Here is a 26,374-nt window from a genome sequence, read left to right on the forward strand (position 1 = left end):
GAACATTTTGTAGCCATGATGTTCCCAGGTACACAAGTTCAAAACAAGTCCAAAGATCTAATACAGAACTTGCCTACTGACTACTTCCCCAGGGGATATGTTTATGAAATCTTCTTGTTCTTGAAAACAAATACATTGTCCTGGGAGTGGGATTATAGAAATTACACATCCCCTGTGTTATATGTGTCCCAACAATGATCAGGTCTCAGACATCCCATGCAGAGTGTATGGGATCACGTGCTGAGGACAGGCATGTGCAGGACTTGAAGGTAGGAAAAACAGTTTGCCCAGACAAACAGTGGAGGAAACCCAGGAGGCACCCCAAAGAAAAAAGCAGATTAAAAGCCAAAGATTAGCGGAAGAAAAATAAAAACGAACTGCTGCTGCGCATACAACCAATGTTGTCTCCATGGACAAAAGGACTAGCGGACATTGTCTGAGGTGGAAGAAACGTGCAACGAGGCCATGCCCACTTGCATACACTGCATCCATGTTCAAATTTAGTTTAAAGGACTTTGCTGTGCAGAAGGCGCCCATCCCATCCTGATGGGGCAGATACTCATAAACGTTGAGGAAAGGGGAAGAGATGTAAGAGAACCAAAGACGACATACATTTGCTGAGCATCTATGTTAGAATTCTACAATAGTTTGCGTCTCGACATATACATCAAGACTAATGAATCTTGTGCCTTTGTGCAAACATGAAGCTCCAACAAGTGAAATCAAAGAGACTCAACAAAGTTACCGTGTTGCTTTCAGCTGCCTTGAATTCACAATGCCTGCCGCTCTTTCAGTCATATCGTAGTACGTCAACAGCGCAAACACCTTCTCACAGGAATAGTGCCTAGGCCACTCCATTTTATTGTAAGCAAAGTTCTGAAAAAATAACAGAATTGAAAGCCTTTAATGTAAGCAAAATCTCCATGTCACAAAATCATGACGAGGAATTGATTCGTGTTTTCTTTTCATTATTACGCTCTTTCATGCATAGTAAGATTTATTTTTTATTTTGCTCATTCCTCAACGCTCCCCCTCCCACTGTACAATAAAAGAAATAAATCAATCCATCATACAGCAACCCACAAAAAACAGGTTTAAAAATAAATTTGGCAGAAAATGTTTTCTATTTTTAACCCCACAGGGGTGACATTTTTCTGTTCAGTTGATAACTTTGCTCCTTGATAGCACATTTAAGATCTTTGGGAAGGTTGTATTAGAGAGACTGCAAGGTTGGGTTGATGAGAACAATGTTTCCTTAAAGAACAAATAGAAGGTAGAAGGTAGGGGTGCAGAGAGCTGTCTAGTAAAAACATTTTACTCTATATAAATGATTCTTTCAATGATATGTCCCTACTGGGTTCAATCAATATGTAATGTTATTTAAGGTGCAAACGGGCTAACGTCACAAGGCCACTTGGGACAAAACAATCGAGCAGAACTATGTATTACTACACTACACGGTGAGCCCAAATGCACTCCTCAGGGAACCTATGTCCCAATTGTAAATAACTATTATTCTTATGTCTTTTGGCCGTAGGGGCTACCACGCAAGTCAAAAAACACTAACTTTGGTTAATTTCAATTGGTGTATTCTTCAACACATGACATTCAACAAGTTAATTAATTGAATCCCACTACACTATAAAACATATACAAAATTATAAATTTGATTTGTGAACAAAAAACATTACGTTTTTAATTGTCAAAATCAGAATCCAACATAACACAGTTAATATCATCAGACTGGTCTTAGTTCATCAATACAATGTGCAGCAAACACATAAATTACAGACACATACAATGCCTCATGTAATGTGTAGAACAACAACTTCACTGTTTACCAACTTTCACAACATCAGTCTCTTTATACAACATATATCTCCAAAAAAGCCCCTTCTGGGTTTAACAAGTAAGCAACGCGTTTCAGATCATAGATCCATATTCAAGGTTAGGGCTTCAATGTTCCTAATCACAGTTAGAATGTCAAAGTTCATATTTAGAATCACTTTCTCTATGTGAACCCTGTGGGGTAATGAAAATAAACATCTATTTTATTAATTGCCTTCAGTAAAGTGAATTTCAGACAGGAAGGAGATTGAAACAACACTGACCTCTCCAAGGTCGCAGAGGGGTCCAGCAATTGACCTAACAAGGATATAGAGAAATACACAGTGTCAGAACCTTATAGTATATGCGAATACAATTTGAAATAGCATCAGTGAGGAAGCGCTGATCAACTCACTCAGTCTTCTTGAATTGGTCCTCAAAGGCTGACCCACAGTAACTGGCGGTTAGAGACAATCCTACAATGGGGAAGATAACTAGATCGACGTATATGTATAAATGGAGGCTCACCAGAGTTAACCTTCAGTGGCCCCTTTTAATACATCATGAATCAATTATCTGATAATCACGGTGGTAAGCAATAGGCATTAATTTGTCATGGGTTCAAGTAGTCAGATTTAATGATCTAAAGTGGGACTGCGTCAATAGAATATTCATGAATTTAAAGTTAGATATACTAGGCCCTTATTTTAAGATAACATGAAAGTGTCATGACCTACAGAACGTACCCCTTTTGGACTTCCGGATCCTTGTTTCAGCGGGGCTTACACTCCCTGGTACTCCCAACATGGTCGTCCAGCGTGAAACACCTTCCTCGCTCCACAAGTTGGACGTAGCGTGTTCTATTTATAGACCACGCCCCCCGTGGCTCCGCGCGTCTCAATGCTATTGGGAAGTAGCGACCAGACGTGTGCTCCGTAGCTCGTGGTATTGTTTTCCCTGATTCTGTCCCTTCTAAACTCCTTTTCTGGTCCCTCTCCTTTCCTTCTTACTTCCTGGACTTGTGTGCTGTGTAGTGCACCCTCTTACTTTCCCGGATTCCTGGATCGTTGCATCCCGGAACTCTGAACGCACGCTGGAGTCGGAAGAGACTCGTGCAGCCTTATTCAAGACCTGATCCGTCCGCAAGAAGGCATCGACCAAGAAATCCAGCAAAGATCGGACTCAGGTGAGAAGGGGGGGGGGGGACTCCTTGACAGTTTGAGACGACACCCGACAGAACTTGATGTGGACATGGAAGCGGCCGTTCAGTTCCTGATGCGTGGCATGCAAGAACTATCAACCGAGGTACAGAATCTCAAAGCGGAAAACGCTGCTCTTAAGAATTGGTTCTATCCCGTGATTCTGCCACAAAAGAAAGTGTGTTGCTGGGCGGCATAGTTGACAAATACGATGGGTCGGCAAAAACCCTTCGTGCATACCTGGATTCATGTTTGGTCCATTTTACCTTTAAACCCTACTACTTTTTGACTCCGAGAGCTAAAGTGGGTTTCATAATGTCTCTCCTTTCAGGAAATGCATTAACCTGGGCTACGCCCCTCGTTAATTCTGGCGATGCCCTTCTAGATGACTATGATGGTTTCATTCAGGCCCTTAAAACCATGTTTGATCGCCCAGAGCAGGCCTATAGTGCCCAGGAATGTCTGTTAGACTTCCAGCAGGGATACAGGGATATGCTCACCTTTGTAACCCGATTCAAGCAATTAGCCAAGGAAGCTGATTGGTCTCCTGAGGCGAGTTTTACCCTTTTCAGGAGAGGACTGAATGAGGAGATTAAGGATGAGTTGGCCCGAGTGGCTCGCCCAAACTCATTCCAGGCACTAATGGACCTTGCCATGCAAATAGACTTTCGAATCCTGGAAAGGAAGGCAGAGAAGAAGAAATCCAGAGGAAATCCTCAGAAAGTGTCCTTTGAGAGTACCACCAAGACGGACACAAACCCAGGCTCAGTCACTGAACCAGAACCCATGCAGATAGGAGCCTTCCGTGGACCTATATTCCCGCAAGAAAGGATCCATACGGGGTTGTGCATGTATTGTGCGCCTCAGATAAACACTTGGTTAGGGAGTGTCCTCTAGCCCCTCCTCGGTGTTCGGGAAACGCCAGCTTCCGATCCTAGATGGAGCAGAGCTTCGGGAGAGAGATGTTTGCTCTGCATCAATTCCATCCTTGAACTCTCCTGGACAAACCAATTTGGTGATACTGCAGGCCTTCCTATCGCCCTCCAAGAATAAGACCTATCCATCTTGGCCTTGGTAGACTGCGGAGCTATGGGAATTTTCATTGATCAAGATTGGGTTGTTAGTCGTCATATTCCATACGAGACACGAAGCACCATGCAGCCGGTGGAAGCAATCGACGGAAGACCCCTCACTTCAGGGCCCATGAGCCTGCAGACTAAAGAGATTCAGCTTTCTATAACCATCATCAAGAGCGGATCAGATTCGACATCTTTAAATCAGCTCACTACCCCATGGTATTGGGTATGCCCTGGTTACAGAAGCAAAATCCGTATATATCAACTGGACAGCAGGATCACTATTTCTAGGCTCAGAGTTTTGTATGTCTCACTGTCTATTCCTGGATCCCCCCTTGACACCCCCTAAGGGACCACCAAGAGACCAGCAAACACCACTCATGGTTTCCAATATCATTATTATACAAGTCCCTGAGACCTATCAAGGATATGCTGATGTATTTTCAACTGCCGTAGTCCATGCCTTACCCCCTCACAGACCTGAAGACTGCGCCATAGATACAGATCCCTCAGCAGTGATTCCCTTCGGCAGAATGTTCATCCTTTCTGAACCTGAAAAGGAGGCCCTCCAAGAATACCTGGATACCAACCTCGAAAATGGCACCATAAGACCTTCTAAATCTCCAGCGGGTGCTTCGTTGTTCTTTGTTCCCAAGAAGGACACCAAGGAACTCAGACCTTGCTTCGACTATCGTGGCCTAAATCAATGCACCCTCAAAGACCGGTACCCATTGCCCTTGATCTCGGATATCCTGGAAGCTGTGAGAGGCGCCGTAATACTCACAAAGTTGGATCTCTGGGGTGCCTACCATTTGATCCGTGTCCGGGTAGGAGACGAATGGAAAACAGCTTTTAGAACACCCTTTGGTCACTATGAATATCTAGTCATGCCCTTTGGACTAGCTAATGCCCCCACAGTTTTTCAGTGTTTCATGGATAGGGTGTTCTCAGATATGTTATTCCTCTTCGTCATTGTCTATCTGGACGACATATTGATCTTTTCCAAGGACCTTCTAAAGCATGAAGAACATGTAAAGGCAGTATTGCAACGACTCTGTGAACACAAACTTTTAGCCAAACCCGAAAAATGCTTGTTTCACGTTACTTCTGTTCACTACCTAGGATTCATCCTTAGCCCAGAAGCAATTGGGATGGACCCTTCAAAAGGTAAAGGCCATACTGGCATGGCCCGCTCCCACGTCTGTGAAAGCAGTTCAATCCTTCCTGGGGCTTGCCAATTTCTACCGGAAGTTCATATCCACCTTTTCCGAGATCGTTTATCCGATCGTTGCTCTCTTGAAGAAAGACACCCCCTTTATCTGGTCTACACCGCAAGATAAGGCATTACAATGTTTAAAGGCAGAGTTTACGCAAGCCCCCATCTTAGCCCAACCCGACATAAATCGACCATTCCTAGTGTAAATGGATGCCTCTAACTACACCATAGGAGCAGTGTTGAAGCAGGAATTTGAGGATAAACTGGAACACCCCATTGCTTACCTTTCACAAACACTGACTCCCCAGAGAGACACACTACTCTGTCCTGGAAAAGGAACTGTTAGCCATCCGCCAAGCCTTCACTGAATGGCGACATCTACTTCTGGGTGCTAGACATCCAGTTCAGGTCCGCACGGACCATCGGAATCTTCAAATTCTACAGTGATTGGAGTGTAGGAACAGTCGTCAGGCGCGTTGGGCATACTTCTTTGCCCAGTACCAGTTCCACATCACTCATGTTTCGGGATCACAAAACCTGATTGCTGACGCCTTATCTCGACGTCCTGACTACGTAACTGCTGAAGATAGGGCCTACCCTAAGATGTTTCCCCACACGATCTTTGTAGCTCAAGCAGTCAATCTCCTGGAAGAAATTTGAGTGCAAACCCAATCCTCTGATTTGTGGAAGGATATTTCAAGGAAGAATCAATGGAATCTAAGAGTCAAGGAAGGATATTTATTTAAGGACAATGCACTGGTCATTCCCACACAGAAAGTACAACAAATAATAATAAACCTCTGTCATGATACCCTTCACTTCAGACATCGTGGCATAACCAACATCCTCCGCCTCATACAAAGACAGTTTTGGTGGCCTGGAATGATGACCGACGTACAGCAGTACGTCCAAGTTTATGTTATCTGTAGTCAAAATAAACATGATAACAAGAGACCGGCGGGTCTTCTACTGCAACCTACACTGCCAACAAGGCCATGGGAATTCATTGCTACAGACTTCATTGTGGAATTACCACCTTCCCGAGGATACACGACCATCATGGTTACCATTGACTTGTTCACTCATATGGCTCATTTTACACCCCTGTGTAAGTTACCATCCTCGTCCGAACTTGCTGGAATCTTTCTGGAACACATATTCCGTCTGCATGGACTTCCTTCCAAGATCATTTCAGATCGAGGACCTCAACACGTCTCACAATTCTGGAAACATAGTTGTCGCATTTTGGGAATCCAACGCGCCCTCTCATCAGGTTATCATCCCGAAACCAACAGGGCCACAGAACGTGCTAATCAGACCCTGGAACAGTGTCTTCGATGTTTCGCCACCAAGGTTCAGGATGACTGGTCGCTCCTGATACCCGTGGCTGAATTCGCCTACAACAATTCCGATCATTCAACACTTAAGACCAGTCCCTTTAATTGTAGCCAAGGTTTCCATCCATCGGTTCTACTCTCTGTTGTCCCTCATCCCACGCCGGTACCTACTGTTGACTCCTGGATCGAAACCCTCATCAACGTACACCAGGAGGCCAAAGAAAACTTAGAGAAGGCCAGAACACAGACTAAGAGGTATGCGGATTCCAAAAGAAGACCAGCGCCTTCTTATGCAATTGGTGATCAAGTCTGGTTGTCCTCGAAATTACTACCCCGACATCTACGGCCAAACAAATTGGCCCCTCGGCACTTTGGTCCATTTTCCATCAAAGAAATTATAAATCCAGTCTCATACCGGATCAAACTACCAGACTCCTGGAAGAAAATTCACCCAGTTTTTCGCACGTCCTTATTAAAACCCTACATCCAATCCTCCCGGAAATCCTGCAGACCCCCTCCTCTACTGGTCGACAACCAACTTGAATATGAAGTGTCCAGAATATGCAAATCCAGGTATAAATGGGGTCAGCTTCAATACCTGGTTGAATGGAAGGGATATCCTCCTAGTGAAAGAAACTGGGAACCACTTTCTAATCACAAGACCCCTCGACTGCTCAGAAAATTTCACCTCATACACCCGGGCAAACCTGGAGGAACGGGTCTTCGGAGGCGGTATGCTGTCATGACCTACAGAACGTGCCCCTTTTGGACTTCCTGGTCCTTGTCTGAGCGGGGCTTACACTCCCTGGTACTCCCAACATGGCCGTCCAATGTGAAACACCTTCCTCTCGCCACACGTTGGACATAGCGTGTTCTATTTATAGACCACGCCCCCGCGGCTCTGTGCGTCTCAATGGTATTGCGAAGTAGCGACCAGACGTGTGCTCCGTAGCTCGTGGTATTGTTTTCTTTGATTGTGTCCCTTCTAAACTCCTTTTCTGGTCCCTCTCCTTTCCTTCTTACTTCCTGGACTCGTGTGCTTTGTAGTGCACCCTCTTACTTTCTCGGATTCCTGGATGGTTGCATCCCAGAACTTTGAACGCACGCTCGAGTCGGAAGAGACTCGTGCAGCCTTATTCAAGACCCGATCCATCCGCAAGAAGGCATCGACCAAGAAATCCAGCAAAGATCGGACTCAGGTGAGAAGGGGGGGGAACTCCTTGACAGAAAGTTCTGAAATAACTATAATGCTGCCATTCATTAAACACTGCACAGAGCAGTGTGAACTACTCACCAGGTGAAGCAAGTTTTCTTTCTCCCTCCAACCGCAACCAAACGCGCAGTGCGAGTGAGGAAAACATATGACGTCGTCCTGGCAACCCCGCGCATGCGCACGGGCACCTGGACGGTGGCCATCTTTGTGTGGGCACACCGCAACAGCATTGTTGTCAAGGCGACAGTGAGTGGATACTCTCTTTCACTAGGAGTGCCGTCTATGCTGCCTATCAGCAGAGACCGGTGCTGATGTTAGGGACATATGTTAACCAGAAGGCCTCCAAGGGCCGCAGTAGAGATCTCGCTACCAGTGAATAGACCACCATAAGAAGGTAAGAGGACTACCAGAAGGCAGCGGGCGACGCGCATGGGGGCACAACCGCGGTTCAAGAAGAATCCGTGGGGTGCCCCCATGGCGCGTCATATTTTCAAAAGAACTCAAGATTAAGTGTATATATTTTAGGAAGTATATGTATGTATTGTATATGTCACGTAATACAAAAGAACTGGCCAATGCTGGGAATGGACCCACAGCTACAACAACTATTTCAGACACTCCCAACATTCGCATATAGAAACAGTAGGTCTCTCCGTAAGAGCCTGGTCAAAGTTGAGATTCCATCCCTCCAAAAACAAGGTCAATTCAAGGGTACAATTCCATGCTACAACTGTTAGCACTGTGGCAATGTTATTAAAGGTAACAACATATCACACCCTCACTCCGGGAAACCCATCATGCTGAGACACTCATGTGCTTGTGATGCTCAGAATGTAGTTTATGCACTGAAATGTCCATGCAGACTCTACTATGTTGGGATGACAACCAGAAAAGTGAAAACGAGATGGACTGAACATAAGTCCAATATTCGCACTAAGAGTCAGAAGTCCCCAGTAGGAGTCCATTTTGAGGAAGCACGACATACCATTGCACAATTGAAATGTGTCATCTTGGAGCAAATTACGACTGGCAGCAGAGGGGGGATTTGCAGTGCAAATTGCTACAACGAGAAATCCTATGGATTGACCTTTTGGACTCACTGAGCCCTCGAGGCATGAACACTGAATTCGACTTGATGGGCTTTGTGTGAAAATATCTAGTTTGCCCGAGAAGCGAATGACTTAAGACACATCCTGTGCTTTACATAAATGCTCTAATCATAGGGGATGGTATATATGTCAATGACATAATGGAGGTTGGTTCTTGTTGACTTGAGGCCATTCAACTTGTTTTTGATGTGATTTTGTATTTTGCGAATTTACAATGTGTACTTTTGTATCTCATGTCAAGTTTATTAATTGTTTTCTCTTCTATTCCAATTTGGAACGAATTAGCTGGTCGATTCATGGAATTAATGTGCGCCGAAAATTCCCGCGCAGAGGTGCCAAAACGTGCAAATCGCAGTAAAAGTGTGAAAATCGCAGTGCAACTGCGAAAATCGCAGGGAAACCAGCGCACATCGATTCATGGAAGTCCGTGCGTGAGAAAAACATTGGATGTGCGCGGCGCATGCCGGCGCACAGGTCATCCAACAGCGTGCGCCACAGCCACTGCGAAATCGCACATAGCGCGGCGCACATCACAAAAGTAGGCGGAACACGGGGCGTAACACTTGGAATGGGGAACAACGCGTGAAAATATGGGTGTCATGGGGGAAGCACAGGAGGCAAGTGCGCGGAACGCCCACACGCTAGCCTACAACCCGTATTCATGGAATCGAATAGCGCAAACCAGCGCACGGTGAAAGACCCGCACAGGGCCAAACAAGTACACCACAAGAAAGCAGGCGGTAGCGTCCATGCACCTGAAATAAATGTGCGCCAAAATGTGCGCTAACAAAAAGCACCCATATACAGCCATGATGAATGGTCCATACAGTGGCCCTCTAGGACAAATGAGGTGCAAAGGGGTACCGACAAACACAGACACCCGCTGTGTGAAAATTAGCGTGTGCGTGTATTACGGGGTTCGTGGGAAGTTACACACGAGATTGGCCTGGGCACGTGTATTCCGGGGTGCGTGGGAAGTTTCACACGCAAATTTGCAGGGTACGTGTATTACGGGGTTCGCGGGAAGTTTCACATGCGAATTGGAAGGGTACGTGTATTTCGGTGTGCGGGGGAAGTTACACACGCAAATTAGCAGGGTACGTGTATTTCGGGTGCGTGGCAAATTCGACATGCAAATCCAGCAGCCTACGTGTATTTCTGGGGTGCCGGGGAGTACCACACGTGAATTGGCCGTGTGGGTCCTCCCAGCTGTTCCCTCTACACCCTCCACGGCCCCTGCAGGCGGCCCACACCACAGGGGACTACCCTGCACCCCTGAACATGTCCCGCAGGCAGCCCATCCACCATGGCCATGCCCCCCAGCCAACCCGCATGTCACCCTGCACTACTGCCCACCAACGCATGTCTCCCAGCACCCGCACCCTCCCAGCATCCAGGGGCACCCTCCACCAGCCCCCCACTCATGTCTCCCAGCACCCCCACCCCCCAGCATCCAGGGGCACCCTCCACCAGGCCCCCACTCATGTATCCCAGCACCCCCACCCCCCAGCACTGTGGGGCGCCCACCACCAGGCCCCCACTCATGTCTCCCAGCACCCCCACCCCCCAGCACTGTGGGGCACCCTCCACCATGCCCCCACTCATGTCTCCCAGCACCCCCACCCCCTGCATCCAGGGGCACCCTCCACCAGGCCCCCACTCATGTCCCCCTGCACCCCCACCCCCCAGCACTGTGGGGCACCCTCCACCAAGCCCCCACTCATGTCCAACTCATGTCCCCCTGAACCCCCAGCCCCACCAGTCAGGGGCACCCTCCACCAGGCCCCCACCCATGTCTCCCAGCTCCCCCACCCCCTGCATCCAGGGGCACCCTCCACCAGGCCCCCACTCATGTCCCCCTGCACTCCCACCCCCCTGCATCCAGGGGCACCCTCCACCAGGCCCCCACTCATGTCCCCCTGCACTCCCACCCCCCTGCATCCAGGGGCACCCTCCACCAGGCCCCCACTCATGTCCCCCTGCACTCCCACCCCCCTGCATCCAGGGGCACCCTCCACCAGGCCCCCACTCATGTCCCCCTGCACCCCCACACCCCACCAGTCAGGGTCACCCTCCACCAGGCCCCCACTCATGTCTCCCTGCACCCCCACCCCCCAGCACTGTGGGGCACCCTCCACCAGGCGCCCACTCATGTCCAACCCATGTCTCCTTGCACCCCCACCCCCCACCAGTCAGGGGCACCCTCCACCAGGCCCCCACTCATGTCCAACTCATGTCTCCTTGCACCCCCACCCCCCAGCATCCAGGGGCACCCTCCACCAGGCCCCCACTCATGTCTCCCTGCACCCCCACCCCCCAGCACTGTGGGGCACCCTCCACCAGGCGCCCACTCATGTCTCCCAGCACCCCACCCCCCTGCATCCAGGGGCACCCTCCACCAGGCCCCCACTCATGTCCAACTCATGTCTCCTTGCACCCCCACCCCCCAGCATCCAGGGGCACCCTCCACCAGGCCCCCACTCATGTCCAACTCATGTCTCCTTGCACCCCCACCCCCCACCAGCCAGGGGCACCCTCCACCAGGCCCCCACTCATGTCCAACTCATGTCTCCTTGCACCCCCACCCCCACAGCATCCAGGGGCACCCTCCACCAGGCCCCCACTCATCTCCCTCTGCACCCCCACCCCCCTGCATCCAGGGGCACCCTCCACCAGGCCCCCACTCCTTCCTACCACCCCCTCCACCCCCCAGCAGTGCGACTCGCCTGTGTACGTGTATATCAGGGTTGCGCGTGTAGTCTGACACGCGATATCAGCAGGGTACGTGTATTACGGGGTTCGCGGGAAGTTCCACACGCGATATCAGCAGGGTACGTGTATTTCGGTGTGTGCGCGTGAAGTTACACACACGACTGTGCCTGTGAGAGTGGGGTACGTGTATTCCTGGGGTGGCTGGGATTATTTACTCGCGACTGGGCCTGGGAGAGCGTGTTACGTGTATTCCTGGGGTGGGTGGGAAGATTTACACGCTCGCCTACAACGCGCCAAAATATAAAAGGACCAATCCTGAAACACGTACGCCAGCATGAAGCAGGCACACGTCACGCGCAGCATAAAAGAGTGCGCAAACAACAAACAAGCTCAGACGCCAGGATGAATATACCGTTCCTAGCAGCAGTGGCCGTGGGATACCGCAGGAGGGGGAGAAGGAGAAGGATAGTCGGGGCCAGAAACTTCACACCCACAACCAGCCTATTTGGTATGCCAGATGACCAGGTGTATGGGAGGTACAGGTTTCCACCACAATACTCGACCTGGTCAGTGAGTGGGAGGATGACCTCACATCACCCACCCTGTGCTCCCAAGCACTCAGCCCCCTGGAGAAGGTCCTCAATGTACTGCACTTCTTGGCTACCAGATCATTTCAGCAGACAAGTGCCATAGTGGGGGGGTGTCACAGGCCAAACAGTCACAGTGCCTACACCAGGTGTTGGCCATCATCACTGCACGCCCATCAGTCCGCAGGCACATATACCTGCCCAGAACACCTGCAGAAAGGCAGGCTGTCAGCCAGGATTTCTACAGGGTGGCACAATTCCCTAAAGTGCTTGGTGCCACTGATTGCACCCATGTGGCTCTACGTCCCCCCCCAGGGCATCTGAGCACATCTATAGAAACCGCAAGCACAGGCATTCCATCAACGTCCAGGTAGTATGTGATGCCAAGGGAATCATCACCTCAGTATATGCCAACTATCCAGGGTCCACCCACGACAGCTTAATTTACAGGATGTCAACCCTAAACCGGGACATGGAAGCTGGGCGGCATGGCGATGCATGGCTGCTTGGTGAGTAGAAATGCCACAGCACACGCATGCATGACAGATACAGAGTAATGCCAATACCCCACTAATGATCCCCATCACCACCTCCCCAGGGGACAGTGCCTACCCTCTGAGCACACACATGATGACGTCAATTCGGAACCCCATCACGCCTCCCGAGGTAAGATACAACACAGCCCATATTGCAACACGGGGCATAGTGGAGCGCACATTCGGAGTGCTCAAGTCACGCTTTCGCTCCCTTGACCGTTCTGGCGGGCAGCTGTTATACGCTCCCCCAGTAGTGTGCAGGATCATAGTGGCAGCATGTGTCCTGCACAATGTTGCAACACGCCGGGGCCTGGCTGTGGACATGGGGGTGGCCCCCACATCCCCAACCACATGCATGCCCGCTGCGCATGGGAGGGGAAAGGGCACGGGGTGAGGCAGCCCGTACGCAGCTGGTGGCTAATTACTTCACATAGAAAGCACACCCCTGTGGAGTGCACACAGCCCTGGCACATACCATCTGACAATCAATGATGACTCAATCTGACAATTATGATGAACAAAGGGACAGTCAACTGTCAGAACCATAGCAGCCTGAGATTGTTCATCTGGTAGTGTCACAATGTGTGCATCCCTACCTACACAACCACCACCAATGCAGTGTCATCAAAAGACACTTCCACGCAGCAAAAATGAATACCCACTTGCAAAATACAACATGAGAACAGTGCCATGTCACCCAACCCCTCCCCGACACGGCCACACAACACACCATGGCATGTCATGCAATGTGAGAGCAAACAAATTAATCCCCACAACATGCCCCAAGTGTCACCAACTACAGTGTCCCTAATGGAAACTGGCCACACATGAAATGCTCACAGTAATGCAGGACCAACAACACACATTACCAAATACTTACCAAGAATACCAATCACCTACACAACCTCCAACCTACCATAAACATGACAGTACAGACTTAAAATATTGGTAGCCTCACTACCTGATAATGGCAGCACTTCGAACACTTCCAAGTATACAGTGTTAGCGCCACGCAAGAGTGTAGGTGCACTGCTTACAACATGGACTCCAGTCCCAAAGTAGACCGCCTTGTGAAGACATGAGAAATGGACCTGCAAATTAGGAGGATGAGATGGATGCAGAGGCACATAGTGTACAATACAACAACAATATGCACTAGGAATGTATACACAGTATTGACTACAGACTGCCCACACATCAAATGGGAGTCCAACGTCACTGTGTACGTCAATGTCACTTGGGCACACCCTTTGCAAGCCCATGGAAACGGTAAGCAGGAGGGGTGTGTGTCACACAAACTCAAGCATCTGACCCAAATTCAGGACAAGCCTGCATGTGCCCAGCCACAATACAGCGTATGCCCACGGGAGCCACACAAGGCAACACACTGTCCAAAAAATCATAAATCAAAAAAAAAAATGGCCATTATTGGGCCGGGGGCAGGGAGTGGCTGAGGCCACCCAGGAGGTCCGAGGACAGGGTGCACACCAAAACCCACCTGTGTGGATCTTGAAAAAAAAAACACCTCCATGGGTTCATGGCCTGCACGGCTACCCTATTGTGAGAGATTCGCTGCTGTCGCTCTCCTCACCCTCTGCAGCTGCATCAGGAGGTGGTGGCACTATGGGAGGCAGCCCACGCAAAGCCCTAGTCTGGTCCTCCATGGCAGCAAGCATGCGGGTGTGGAAGGTCTGGTTCTGGAGGATAATTGTGCGGAGGTCCCCATGCAACAACTCACGGGATGCCCGGACCGCCGCCCTAGTGGCCTGCATCTCAGCTGAGAGCGTACGTGTGAGCCGCTCCAGCTGCTGTTCTGTCCTCGTGTTAGCTGAAGCCTCAAGCTCAACCAGAGTTGCCCTGAGCTGATGGAGTTCCACCCTCAGGGCTTCCCTGTGGCCCTGGGACTCAATGGAAATGGCTTCCCGCAGAGTCTCCAGTGCCGCCCGCCTGTCCCTGTTGGACGCCAACATGTCCTCCCTGTGTGACTGGCTAATGGAGTCTGTTGCCTGCTGTAGTTGTTCAATTAGCCTTTCTTGGGGGACAATGGAAGTGGCCACCCTATCCATGGCCTGAGCCATCACCTCAGTTGATGTTGCCTGTTGGTTTGCCATACCGTATATGGATTGCTCCCATGAGGTATTGCCTGGTGGCGTACGGCCACTGCGTCGGCAGGCACCACACCTGTCTGGGGCAAGGTGAACTGCGCCTTGCTGTGCCGGCACTGCCTGAGGCTGCAGGACTGCATTCCCCCTTTGATCTGCTGGCCCAGGAACAGGATCAGATGTAGCGGAGTGTGACCCTGCATCCGTAACCACCAAAGGTTGACCTACCAACACTGACATCCCCATTGAGGGTTCGACCCCTGGTGCAGGTGGGTTGGACAGTACAGAATCCCTCCCAGAGACACTTACCTGCGACGGCACACAGGTCTCATCATCCGAATCGACACCTGAATAGAGCTTGGGGGAGGTGCACCCAAAGACACCCCTTGAGATGACGGCCTGCAGCAAGTGTGGGTTCTCACCCACCACCACACCACGTGCCTCACTGGTGCCCGGTCGGGCCCGAGACCCCTCCTGGGTCTGCACCATCTCCACAACCCCAGTAGTATCAAGTGCGTCATCCCCTGCAAAGACATGAAAGAAAAGAAATGGGAACAGGCATTAGCAACATGGAACACAATTAGGGCTGAGAAGCAACAGAAACAGTACTTCATTGACACATGTCCCACATGACTATAACCCTCCCATGCATGCACTGTCACTGCGTATGAAGGGGAGGCAAATGGCACATTGTTGATGACACCAAGATGGAAGACCAACAAATTTGCTGCATGCTGCCTAGCAGTGCCATCACACATTGGCCTGTGATTGGCATGTCCAATACACACACATGACACATGCCATCACACAGATGGCATGTACCCTAGCCATGTCACACATGTGACAATAGGACTGAGAAATGCCTAGTGAAAGTGGTGGAATGCAGACAATCAGCCTGAATGAACACAGAATAACATGCAACTATGTTGTGGCAAGATGACAATTCAAGGGCAACTGGCGTGAGGTTGGGCTGAATGTCTACTGTTGCCAGAAGGGATACTGCAACACCCAAATCCTGGTGCGCAGAGTGTTTTGGATGAAGCACATGGGTGACCCAAACCACTCAGGCACACACCCCCTCACCTGGCACTCAATCAGAAGCACTCACACACACGCCATGCACATGGATGACACACACATGCATGTGCACTCACCGGACAATGCCTCGTAATCTGGTCTCCCACGCCTTGGATCTGTTCCTCCGTGACGTAGGTCCCAGCAACATACTCATGTGGAGTGAGTTCTATGTCCTCTGCCGGAGACCCACCTCCAGTCACTAGAGTTGCGGCATGACTTGAAGCCAGCTTTTTCTTTGCCCTGCGCTTAAGGTCATTCCAGCGCTTGTAGCAATCATTAGCTGTGCGCCTCACGAATCCAAGGGCCACTTATGAGTTCCGCAATGGTCTGCCAGTGTGCCTGAAGTTGTGCAGGTGTGGTCTTGCATGCTGCAGTAATCACCATTTCACTGTCATGTGCGGACACATACTCCACAAGTGCATCAAGTTCGACCCGATTGAAGCAGGGCTTCCTTGCTGGGCCGGACTGTGTAGCCGTGTCTGGGGCATCAGCCTGTACTGAACGAGCACTCTTCCTCTTCCGCTTGGAAGGTGGTGGTGATACTGAGAGTCCTACGCCGCTCTGGACACTAGGGGCAGGGGCCCCGGTGGACTGTGGACTAGGAGTGTGGGAATGAATACTCACCATGGGAGTTGGTGCAGGCATTAGCTGAAGTGTGATGTGGTCAGGGGGAACGTCAGCAGGATGGACTAGGACCGACACTGTCCTGGCTGAGAGACTCAGAGCTGGGGTGGATGGAGCCGCAGCTGCCCCTGCAGCCTCCCCACCCTGCCTACTCGGGGCAGCAGATGACATAGCTGCCCCTGATCCACGTGGGCTGGTGACACCAACGTGCACCGCCACACGTGGCCTAGACCTGCTGACCTGGAAGTCAGCCATGGAGTCACCCAGTGCCAGGTCTGGTGCCACAATGGGCTGGTCCAGCAAGGGCTGAGCAGGGATGGTGTCAGCTACGTTACCCTCAACCGGGGGGGGGGCATGGGTGTCCCTGACTGGTCACCCACACATGGGGGGCTAGGGGCACCCTGCAAGTCCTGGCCACGTCCCCTACCGTATCCACCACGGCCAACTCTTGTGGCTCGCCCACCTTTGCCACCCTTACCGCATGCTCGCCTCCCAACCATGGCACTGATGTTGTGCGTATGGGAGTTGCAGTAAACTATTGTCCTGGGCAATTGGGGGTCAAAGGGGTAGGGTACTAGATGGAATTCGTACCGTAGTGCTCTAGCAAGGCTGTATGTGACCCCTGGGGGAAGATGACGGGTCACGCAACGCACAAGCACCCCAAAAAAGGGAGATAATGTGCACGCAAGCCCTCCTAGACCACGTGCGTGGAAAAATAAACCTGCACTACGCTGTGGCACCCAGAAACACAAAAATGAACATATGCGCGTCACACGCAGCCTAGAATGACCTCTGAAGGGGTACACAACACAAGGGGCAAGCACATATGTTAAATACGTGCGCGACTCACCGTCTGCCTGGAAACATCGCGTGAAAAATACGCGCGTTGGCAACACCCCCGCCAAAAGAAGAATTGTACGCTGTCTGAGGAGACAGGACAACAGAAGAAGTGAACCCTGTTTGAGGAAACTTGGAACGCCGTGAAGTAAATCGCGTGTGAACCGACAAGAAGTACAGATTTCACCCACTCGCTCTCCACGAAAAGCACGTACAAAGAAATGGCGTTCTACACGTACCTTTTAAACATGCCCACACGTCCAGCGTCACTTCCGCGTGTACGCGCTAAGGCCCTATCCTCCAATTACACGAGCTGACACTCTGACGTGCAGCCCTTGGACGTGTAACATGCACCCAGTGTACAGGGAAACGCCCACGCACGTCACAGACGCGCATACGCGCTGAGGTCATAGCGTGTAATTTCCACCAATTACACGCTATGACACTCTGACGTGCTTATTTTTTCTATGCGCCATGGAAAACGCACGTGCGCGAAACGTCATAGACGTGCCTACACGCTGGGGGCCTTCCTAGACCACGTGCCTGGAAAAATAAACCTGCACTACGCTGTGGCACCCAGAAGCACAAAAATGAACGTATGCGTGTCACACGCAGCCTAGACTGACCTCTGAAGGGGTAGGCAACACACGGGGCAAGCACAGATATCAAATACGTGCGCAACTCACAGTCTGCCAGGAAAAATCACGCGTAAAATGCGCGTGTGTGCTCGTTGGCAACACCCCCGCCTAAAGAAGAATTGTACGCTGTCTGAGGAGACAGGACAACAGGAGAAGTGAACGCTGTTTGAGGAAACAGGCCCAGGAAAAAAACAAGAAGAGAAAAAGCTGTCAGAGGTAACAGGGAGTACGAACTTGGAACGCCGTGAAGTAAATCGCGTGTGAACCGACAAGAAGTACAGATTTCACCCACTCGCTCTCCACGAAAAGCACATACAAGGAAATGCCGTTCTACACGTACTTTTTAAACATGCCCACACGTCCAGCATCACTTCCGCGTGTACGCGCTAAGGCCCCATCCTCCAATTACACGCGCTGACACTCTGACGTGCAGTCATTGGACGTGTAACATGCCCCCCGAGTACAGGGAAACGCCCGCGTACGCACGTCACAGACACGCTTACGTGCTGTTGGCCTTTGGGCCAATGAATTCGTGTACGTGTGCTGACGCGCTTACGCGCTAAGGCCCTTTCCTCGAATTACACGCAGACGTGCTGGATTTTCATGTGCCAAATCACTCCGTATCAAGCTGGCCACGCGTAAGCACACGGAAGACCACGCTCCTGCCCAGAAGGCCGAATTGCTGCCCCCCAGAGCCCCGAGCACGCTCCCACCTGCCATCTGCTGCTGCCTGATTGCCTGCTGCCCACGTGCCATGCCATTTGCTGCCTGCACATCAGCCAGGGGTGCTGTTGCTGTGACCACCCCTGCTGGAACTGAAGACTCCCGACTGGGATTCCATCGCTCCACAGCCCAGCCCCAGGACCCAGTTGCCCACCCACTCCTGCCTCTGGGGTTGTCATGTCGGGCACTGCAACATCTGGCACCACTGACAACCCCCGGCCAGAGAGGCAGAGGGGCACCAGCTTCAGTGCCAGGGAAGTTGGTGTCCTGCTGGAGCAAGTCCTGGGGCAGTATGATGCCCTCTTCGGAGGTTCCCGTGCCGACAAGGAAGGACGGACTCGGATCTGGACGGACATCGTGACTGCCGTCAACGCGGAGGGGGTGGCAGTCCGCGACTTCCAACATGTCAAGAAGCGCTGGGAGGACTTCAGGTCCAGGACCCTCAACAAGGCCCGGCGCCTCTTGAAGGCAGCGGATGATAATGGGTGCCGGGGCCACTTTTCGGAAGATCAGATGAGGGTCTTGGAACGTATATCCCCAGCGCTCCACGTCCAGGTCCTTGAGAGGCAGACCCGTCTGAAGTCGAGCGGTAAGTGTACATGCATCATGATTGTAAGCTGTGCGTGTGGTGATGTTCCAGTAGTGTGCAGGTTGCACATCTGTTTGTATGGGGCCGAGTATGGGTGGGGGTGTACAGGGCCGAGAGGCAAACATGCGAGGGCTGTCATGTGTGAGACATGGATGGTGCTTGTGTGTGTAGGCTTGCATGCCAAATGCAGTTGTGTGGGCACACATGTTTGGATGAATGTGTATGTAAGTAGGCATGTTCGTGATGTCACGCATGTATGTTGTTTTCAGCTGCATGTATCAGCACTGCGTACATGTGCATGTGTGTGTATTTGACAAGGGTGCAACAGTGATGCAACATGGATGCATGTGACAGCGGGATGTGGAAGCCCGATTGGCAGATGTGACATGGATGCCCATCTGAACACTGCAACAGTTGGCAGAGGTGTACACATGCATGCAAGTGTGGTGGTGTGTGTGCAGGTGTAGTGCACTCCCTGTGTTGCATGTGATGTCTGGCTCACCTTTGCCTGCTCATGCTGTTGTATGTTTATGGATGGTGCTGGCAGTTGCGATATGGCTGTGGTATGGCTCATGTGTGCAAGTTGAAATGACATGTGTGTTGGCAATTGTGATGCCATGTCTGAGGTTTGCCAATGCCACTCATGTACAAACTGTCATGTGTGTATGTGTCCACTGTACAGTGCCCTGATGCCTGTGTTTTATTTCTCCCTGTCTGCAGCGTCAAGCGATGAAGAGGGCGGAGAAGGTGCTGTGGAGCACAGCGGCAGGGATCGCACCGCCAGCTGGAGACTCAAGGCCCGGCTCCCCTCCCAGGTTGTGATCTCGTCGGGGAGTGAGGAGTCCGGTGCCGCGTCCCAGGCCGCAGCTGCCGGGGGGAGGTCCAAGAGGCGGAGGTTGGAGTTGGACTCCTCGCAGCAGAAGGGGCAGCTGGGACCCCACAGGGCCCAACGGGGGAAGATGGCACGGAGTCATCCAGGTTGGTAGGGGGGTTTGGTGGAGGAGGAGACCGTGCAAGCAACAGAGATGGGGTCTGGAGGTGGGGATTCCACTGGTGCTAGTGGTGCAGTGCCGGACCAGGGACAGGAGGCAGCACAGTCCGCCGCCGAGGTGCCTGTGTGCAATCCTGTCCCTGATCCTGTCACTGCATCATCTTGCACCAGCAGGGATGCATACGTCCAGACCCGTTTTCAGGCAGGGGATGAGCTCACAACAACTGGCCTTCCTCTGCCTGCGGACGTGGCTATCCGGGTCCGGGTTGAGCCTGTCCTGACTGGTGTGGCGTTGCGTCAACGGGCCATGCGAGGTGACCTGCAGTCTTTTCATGAGGAGACTGCACGTCATCTCGAATGGCTCGTTGACCGCGTCGGCCTACTGGGACAGGTCACCCAGGCCGGATTCCTCCGTTTGATGGGGCTTGTTCAGACCCCCTCCTCAACTGAACCCCCTATGCGCCAGTCGTCCTCCGTGCCATCTTCCCACCCATTAGTCACCTGGGTGCCCAGTGGAGCTGCCTCTGACGGTGCGGCCAGGCCGGTGGAGGAGGCATCCCTGCCACAGTCGGGAGTCGGACGTCCAGCAGGGGTGGCCACATCAACGACTGCACCCCAGCCAGTGGAGGCAGTGCACGGGCAGCAGGAGGCAGTGCACGGGCAGAGGCACAGCAGCAGCAGCAACGTGGTGGGAGCCATGATGGCTCGGGGCCTTCGACATCAGAGGGGCAGGCATCGGCCGGAGGGCAGGAGGACCCAGGACGGGAAGTGTCTTCCGTGTGGTAGCGGTTGGGCCACGCCATAGATGCGGAGCGGCACCGGGCGGAAGAGGCACGGTTCACGATGGTCAGGGCAGAGAACTCCATGCGGAGGGCCCTGAGGTGGGCTGAGTGCCTCGAGGCAATCCGCAGGGAGTTGGAGGTGAACATGTCGACGGCCCTGCGGACCCTCGGGGCCATGGAGGAGGACCGCCTCCGGGACATTGAGCAGGAGTTCGTTGATGCCCAGGCCCGGAACATCCCGAAGTGAGCCGTCAGACTAGCCCGCTGCCCTTGTAAATAGTTCTGTAGTTAGTGTTAAGTTTCCTTTGGTTTTGCATTTTTTTTGGACCTTTTGGACAATGGGCCACATTTTTGTATATAGTTTTTTTTTTATTAGGTGGTGTTATTAGATAAGTTTCATTTCTTCTGTTGGGATCTTGGACCCTGGATTGTTTATCTGTATATAGTTGACTGTTGGATTTTCATTTTTTGTATGATTTACCCATGGAGCAATGGTTTTCAATTTTAATTTTCCATTGGATTTACTTTTGTGGACTGTGACTTTGGACACCTTTCCTTTGGATTATGATTTGTGGTTTTGCATTATTTCACGGACATGCTGGTTTTCATTTTTTAAATTGCCATTTTTGTTTGTTTATTTTTGATTCAATGTGTAGTATCATCTCATTGGTTTCATGCATATCATGATATGGGTTTTGACATTCACTGACACCCATTGGGTGTATGTGAGGGACATGTGTTCATTTCCAAACTTGCAATTGGGGTTCTATCATGTTATTGCCATTTCTAAGTGGGTGGATGCAATACTCGGGTGGGTGTTTGGCATTTGGAGGCTGACCATGAGGGCCTGGGATCTAGATTGTGATGACATGTTGGCTGGGGGACATGAGTGTGGGCCTGGTGGAGGGTGCCCCTGACTGGTGGGGGGTCGGGGTGCAGGGGGACATGAATGTGGGCCTGGTGGAGGGTGCCCCACAGTGCTGGGGGGTGGGGGTGCAGGGAGACATGAGTGGGGGCCTGGTGGAGGGTGCCCCTGGATGCAGGGGGGTGGGGGTGCAGGGGGACATGAGTGGGGGCCTGGTGGAGGGTGCCCCTGGATGCAGGGGGGTGGGGGTGCAGGGGGACATGAGTGTGGGCCTGGTGGAGGGTGCCCCACAGTGCTGGGGGTGGGGGTGCAGGGAGACATGAGTGGGGGCCTGGTGGAGGGTGCCCCTGACTGGTGGGGGGTCAGGTTGCAGGGGGACATGAGTGGGGGCCTGGTGGAGGGTGCCCCTGGATGCTGGGGGGTGGGGGTGCAGGGGGACATGAGTGGGGGCCTGGTGGAGGGTGCCCCTGGATGCAGGGGGGTGGGGGTGCTGGGAGACATGAGTTGGACATGAGTGGGGGCCTGGTGGAGGGTGCCCCTGGATGCTGGGGGGCGGGGGTGCAGGGGGACATGAGTGGGGGACTGGTGGAGGGTGCCCCTGGATGCTGGGGGGTGGGGGTGCAGGGGGACATGAGTGGGGGCCTGGTGGAGGGTGCCCCTGGATGCAGGGGGGTGGGGGTGCAGGGAGACATGAGTGGGGGCCTGGTGGAGGGTGCCCCTGGATGCAGGGGGGTGGGGGTGCTGGGGGACATGAGTGGGGGCCTGGTGGAGGGTGCCCCACAGTGCTGGGGGGTGGGGGTGCTGGGAGACATGAGTGGGGGCCTGGTGGAGGGTGCCCCTGGATGGTGGGGGTGCAGGGGGACATGAGTGGGGGGCTGGTGGAGGGTGCCCCTGGATGCAGGGGGGTGGGGGTGCTGGGAGACATGAGTTGGACATGAGTGGGGGCCTGGTGGAGGGTGCCCCTGGATGCTGGGGGGTGAGGATGCAGGGGGACATGAGTGGGGGCCTGGTGGAGGGTGCCCCTGGATGCAGGGGGCTGGGGGTGCTGGAAGACATGAGTTGGACATGAGTGGGGGCCTGGTGGAGGGTGCCACCGACTGGTGGGGGTGCAGGGAGACATGAGTGGGGGCCTGGTGGAGGGTACCCCTGGATGCTGGGGAGTGGGGGTGCAGGGAGACATGAGTGTGGGCCTGGTGGAGGGTGCCCCTGGATGCAGGGGGGTGGGGGTGCAGGGAGACATGAGTGGGGGCCTGGTGGAGGGTGCCCCTGGATGCAGGGGGGTGGGGGTGCAGGGGGACATGAGTGTGGGCCTGGTGGAGGGTGCCCCACAGTGCTGGGGGTTGGGGGTGCAGGGCGACATCAGTGGGGGCCTGGTGGAGGGTGCCCCTGGATGCAGGGGGGTGGGGGTGCAGGGAGACATGAGTTGGACATGAGTGGGGGCCTGGTGGAGGGTGCCCTTGGATGCTGGGGGTGGGGGTGCAGGGAGACATGAGTGGGGGCCTGGTGGAGGGTGCCCCTGGATGCAGGGGGTGGGGGTGCAGGGAGACATGAGTGGGGGCCTGGTAGAGGGTGCTGGGGGGTGGGGGTGCTGGGAGACATGAGTGGGGACCTGGCGGAGGGTGCCCCACAGTGCTGGGGGATGGGGGTGCTGGGAGACATGAGTGGGGGCCTGGTGGAGGGTGCCCCTGGATGCTGGGGGGTGGGGTGCTGGGAGACATTAGTGGGGGCCTGGTGGAGGGTGCCCCACAGTGCTGGGGGGTGGGGGTGGTGGGAGACATGAGTGGGGGCCTGGTGGAGGGTGCCCCTGGATGCTGGGGGAGTGGGGGTGCAGGGGGACATGAGTGGGGGCCTGGTGGAGGGTACCCCACAGTGCTGGGGGTGGGGGTGCTGGGAGACTTGAGTGGGGCCTGGTGGAGGGTGCCCCTGGATGCTGGGGGGTGGGGGTGCTGGGAGACATGAGTGGGGGCCTGGTGGAGGGTGCCCCACAGTGCTGGGGGATGGGGGTGCTGGGAGACATGCATGGGGGCCTGGTGGAGGGTGCCCCTGGATGCTGGGGGGTGGGGGTGCAGGGGGGCATGCGTTGGTGGGCAGAAGTGCAAGGTGACATGAGGGTTGGCTGGGGTGCATGGTGGATGGGCTACCTGCGGGAGATGTGGAGGGTAGTCCCCTGTGGTGTGGGCCGCCTGCAGAGGGTGTAGAGGGAACACCTGGGAGGACCCACACAGGCAATTCACCAGTAGTGCTTCCCGCGCACCCCTGAAATACACGTGCCCTGATGGAATCGCGTGTGATACTTCCTGCGCACCCCTGAAATACACGTTCCCTGCTGCTTTTGCGTGTGATACTTCCCGCGCACCCCTGGAATACACGTACCCTGATGGAATCGCGTGTGATACTTCCCGCGCACCCCTGAAATACACGTACCCTGCTGATTTTGCGTGTGATACTTCCCGCGCACCACTGAAATACACGTACCCTGATGGAATCGCGTGTGATACTTCCCGCGCACCCCTGAAATACACGTACCCTGCTGCTTTTGCGTGTGATACTTCCCGCGCACCCCTGGAATACACGTACCCTGATGGAATCGCGTGTGATATTTACTGCGCACCCCTGAAATGCACGTACCCTGCTGTTTTTGCGTGTGATACTTCCCGCGCACCCCTGGAATACACGTGCCCTGATGGAATTGCGTGTGTTACTTCCCGCGCACCCCTGATGTACACGTACCCAGGACAATCGCGTGTGAAACTTCCCGCGAACCACAGAAATACACGTTCCCCGCTTGGCGTTTGCCGTTTGGCTGCCCTGTGAACTGGTCCAGGGTTAGCACAGCCCTTTGCGATGATTTGGGAATTTTGAAGGCTTTTCCTTGCGCAAGGGTGTTCTTGGGGGCGTAACTGGCGCTGCTGCAGGGTCGCTGCGCCACTCTGCGCCACGGCTGGTTTTTGAGGCTAAAAGCCATGAATACGCTGTGCGATGAAAAGGATTTTATCGTACACGGCTGGCGCAGTGTATCGCACAGGGACACTCTGCGCCAGCCACGTGCGCCACTTTTGTGCGAAATTCTATGAATTACCCTGTAGATGTGGTCTATAGCCAAATATTCTAGGAGTGGGGTACCTTGGCCGAATGGTCACAAAGAGGATTTACACTCACAACAATAATAGTAGTCGTATACTTTTTTACTTAAAGGCTCCCCTCAATTTAGTATGCCCATATTCCTTGCGAGAAACATTCAATTGGATCTGTGATGGACTTTAGAAAGCCACAGTGGGCAGACTGGAGTCCGAATTCCAATGGTTAATTTTTAATAGGTATTGAGGCACTGAAGGAAAATTGGGCGTTCATATGTAATTAGAAATCAGAACATTGGGTGACATATTCTATGTTCGCCATCTGATTTGAGGTGGTGTTGACCCTATAACATGATTTAGGCATTTTAATTCCGTAATCTTGAGTTCTTTTGAAAATGTGACACGCCATGGGTGCACCCCGTGGATTCTTCTTGAACCGCGGCTGTGCCCACATGCGCGTCGCCCGCTGCCTTCTGGTAGTCGTCCTATTACCTTCTTATGGTGGTCTATGCACTGGTAGCGAGATCTCTACTGCGGCCCTTCGAGGCCTTCTGATTAACATATGTCCCTAACATCAGCACCAGTCTCTGCTGATAGGCAGCATAGACGCGCTCCTAGTGAAAGAGTATCCGCTCACTGTCGCCTTGACAACGACGCTGTGGCGGTGTGCCCACACAAAGATGGCCACCGTCCTGGCGCCCCGTGCGCATGCGCGGGGTTGCCAGGACGACGTCATATGTTTTCCTCACTCGCACTGCGCATTTGGTCGCGGTTGGACGGAGAAAGAAAATTCACATCACCCGGTGAATAGTTCACACTGCTCTGTGCAGTGTTTAATGAATGGCGGCATTATAGTTCTTTCAGAACGTTCATGTTATCTTAAAATAAGGGCCTGGTATATCTAACTTTAAATTCATGAATATTCTATTTATGCAGTCCCACTTTAGATCATTAAATCTGACAACTTGAACCTATGACAAATGAATGCCTATTGCTTACCATCGTGATTATCAGATAATCGACTCATGATGTATTAAAAGGGGCCACTGAAGGTTAACTCTGGTGAGCCTACATTTATACATATACGTCAATCTAGTTATCTTGCTCATTGTAGGATTGTCTCTAACCGCCAATTGCCGTGGCTCAGCCTTTGAGGACCAATTCAAGAAGACTGAGTGAGTTGATCAGTGCTTCCTCACTGATGCTATTTAAAATTGTATTCGCATATGCTATAAGGTTCTGACGCTGTATTTCCCC

General features: G+C 52.7%; 1 protein-coding gene across 1 annotated transcript in view; it reads right to left on the minus strand.

The window, feature by feature from the left end:
* GEN1 (GEN1 Holliday junction 5' flap endonuclease) overlaps positions 1–26,374 on the minus strand; it is a 742,451-nt gene that overhangs the window by 130,769 nt on the left and 585,308 nt on the right. Inside the window, exon 11 of the mRNA XM_069605926.1 lies at positions 746–876. Coding sequence (XP_069462027.1) covers positions 746–876 — 131 coding nt within the window. The remainder of the gene's footprint in view (positions 1–745; positions 877–26,374) is intronic.

The sequence above is a fragment of the Ambystoma mexicanum genome, chromosome 4p (assembly GCF_040938575.1).
Source record: "Ambystoma mexicanum isolate Mex_15411 chromosome 4p, UKY_AmexF1_1, whole genome shotgun sequence".
Classification (NCBI taxonomy): Eukaryota; Metazoa; Chordata; class Amphibia; order Caudata; family Ambystomatidae; genus Ambystoma; species Ambystoma mexicanum.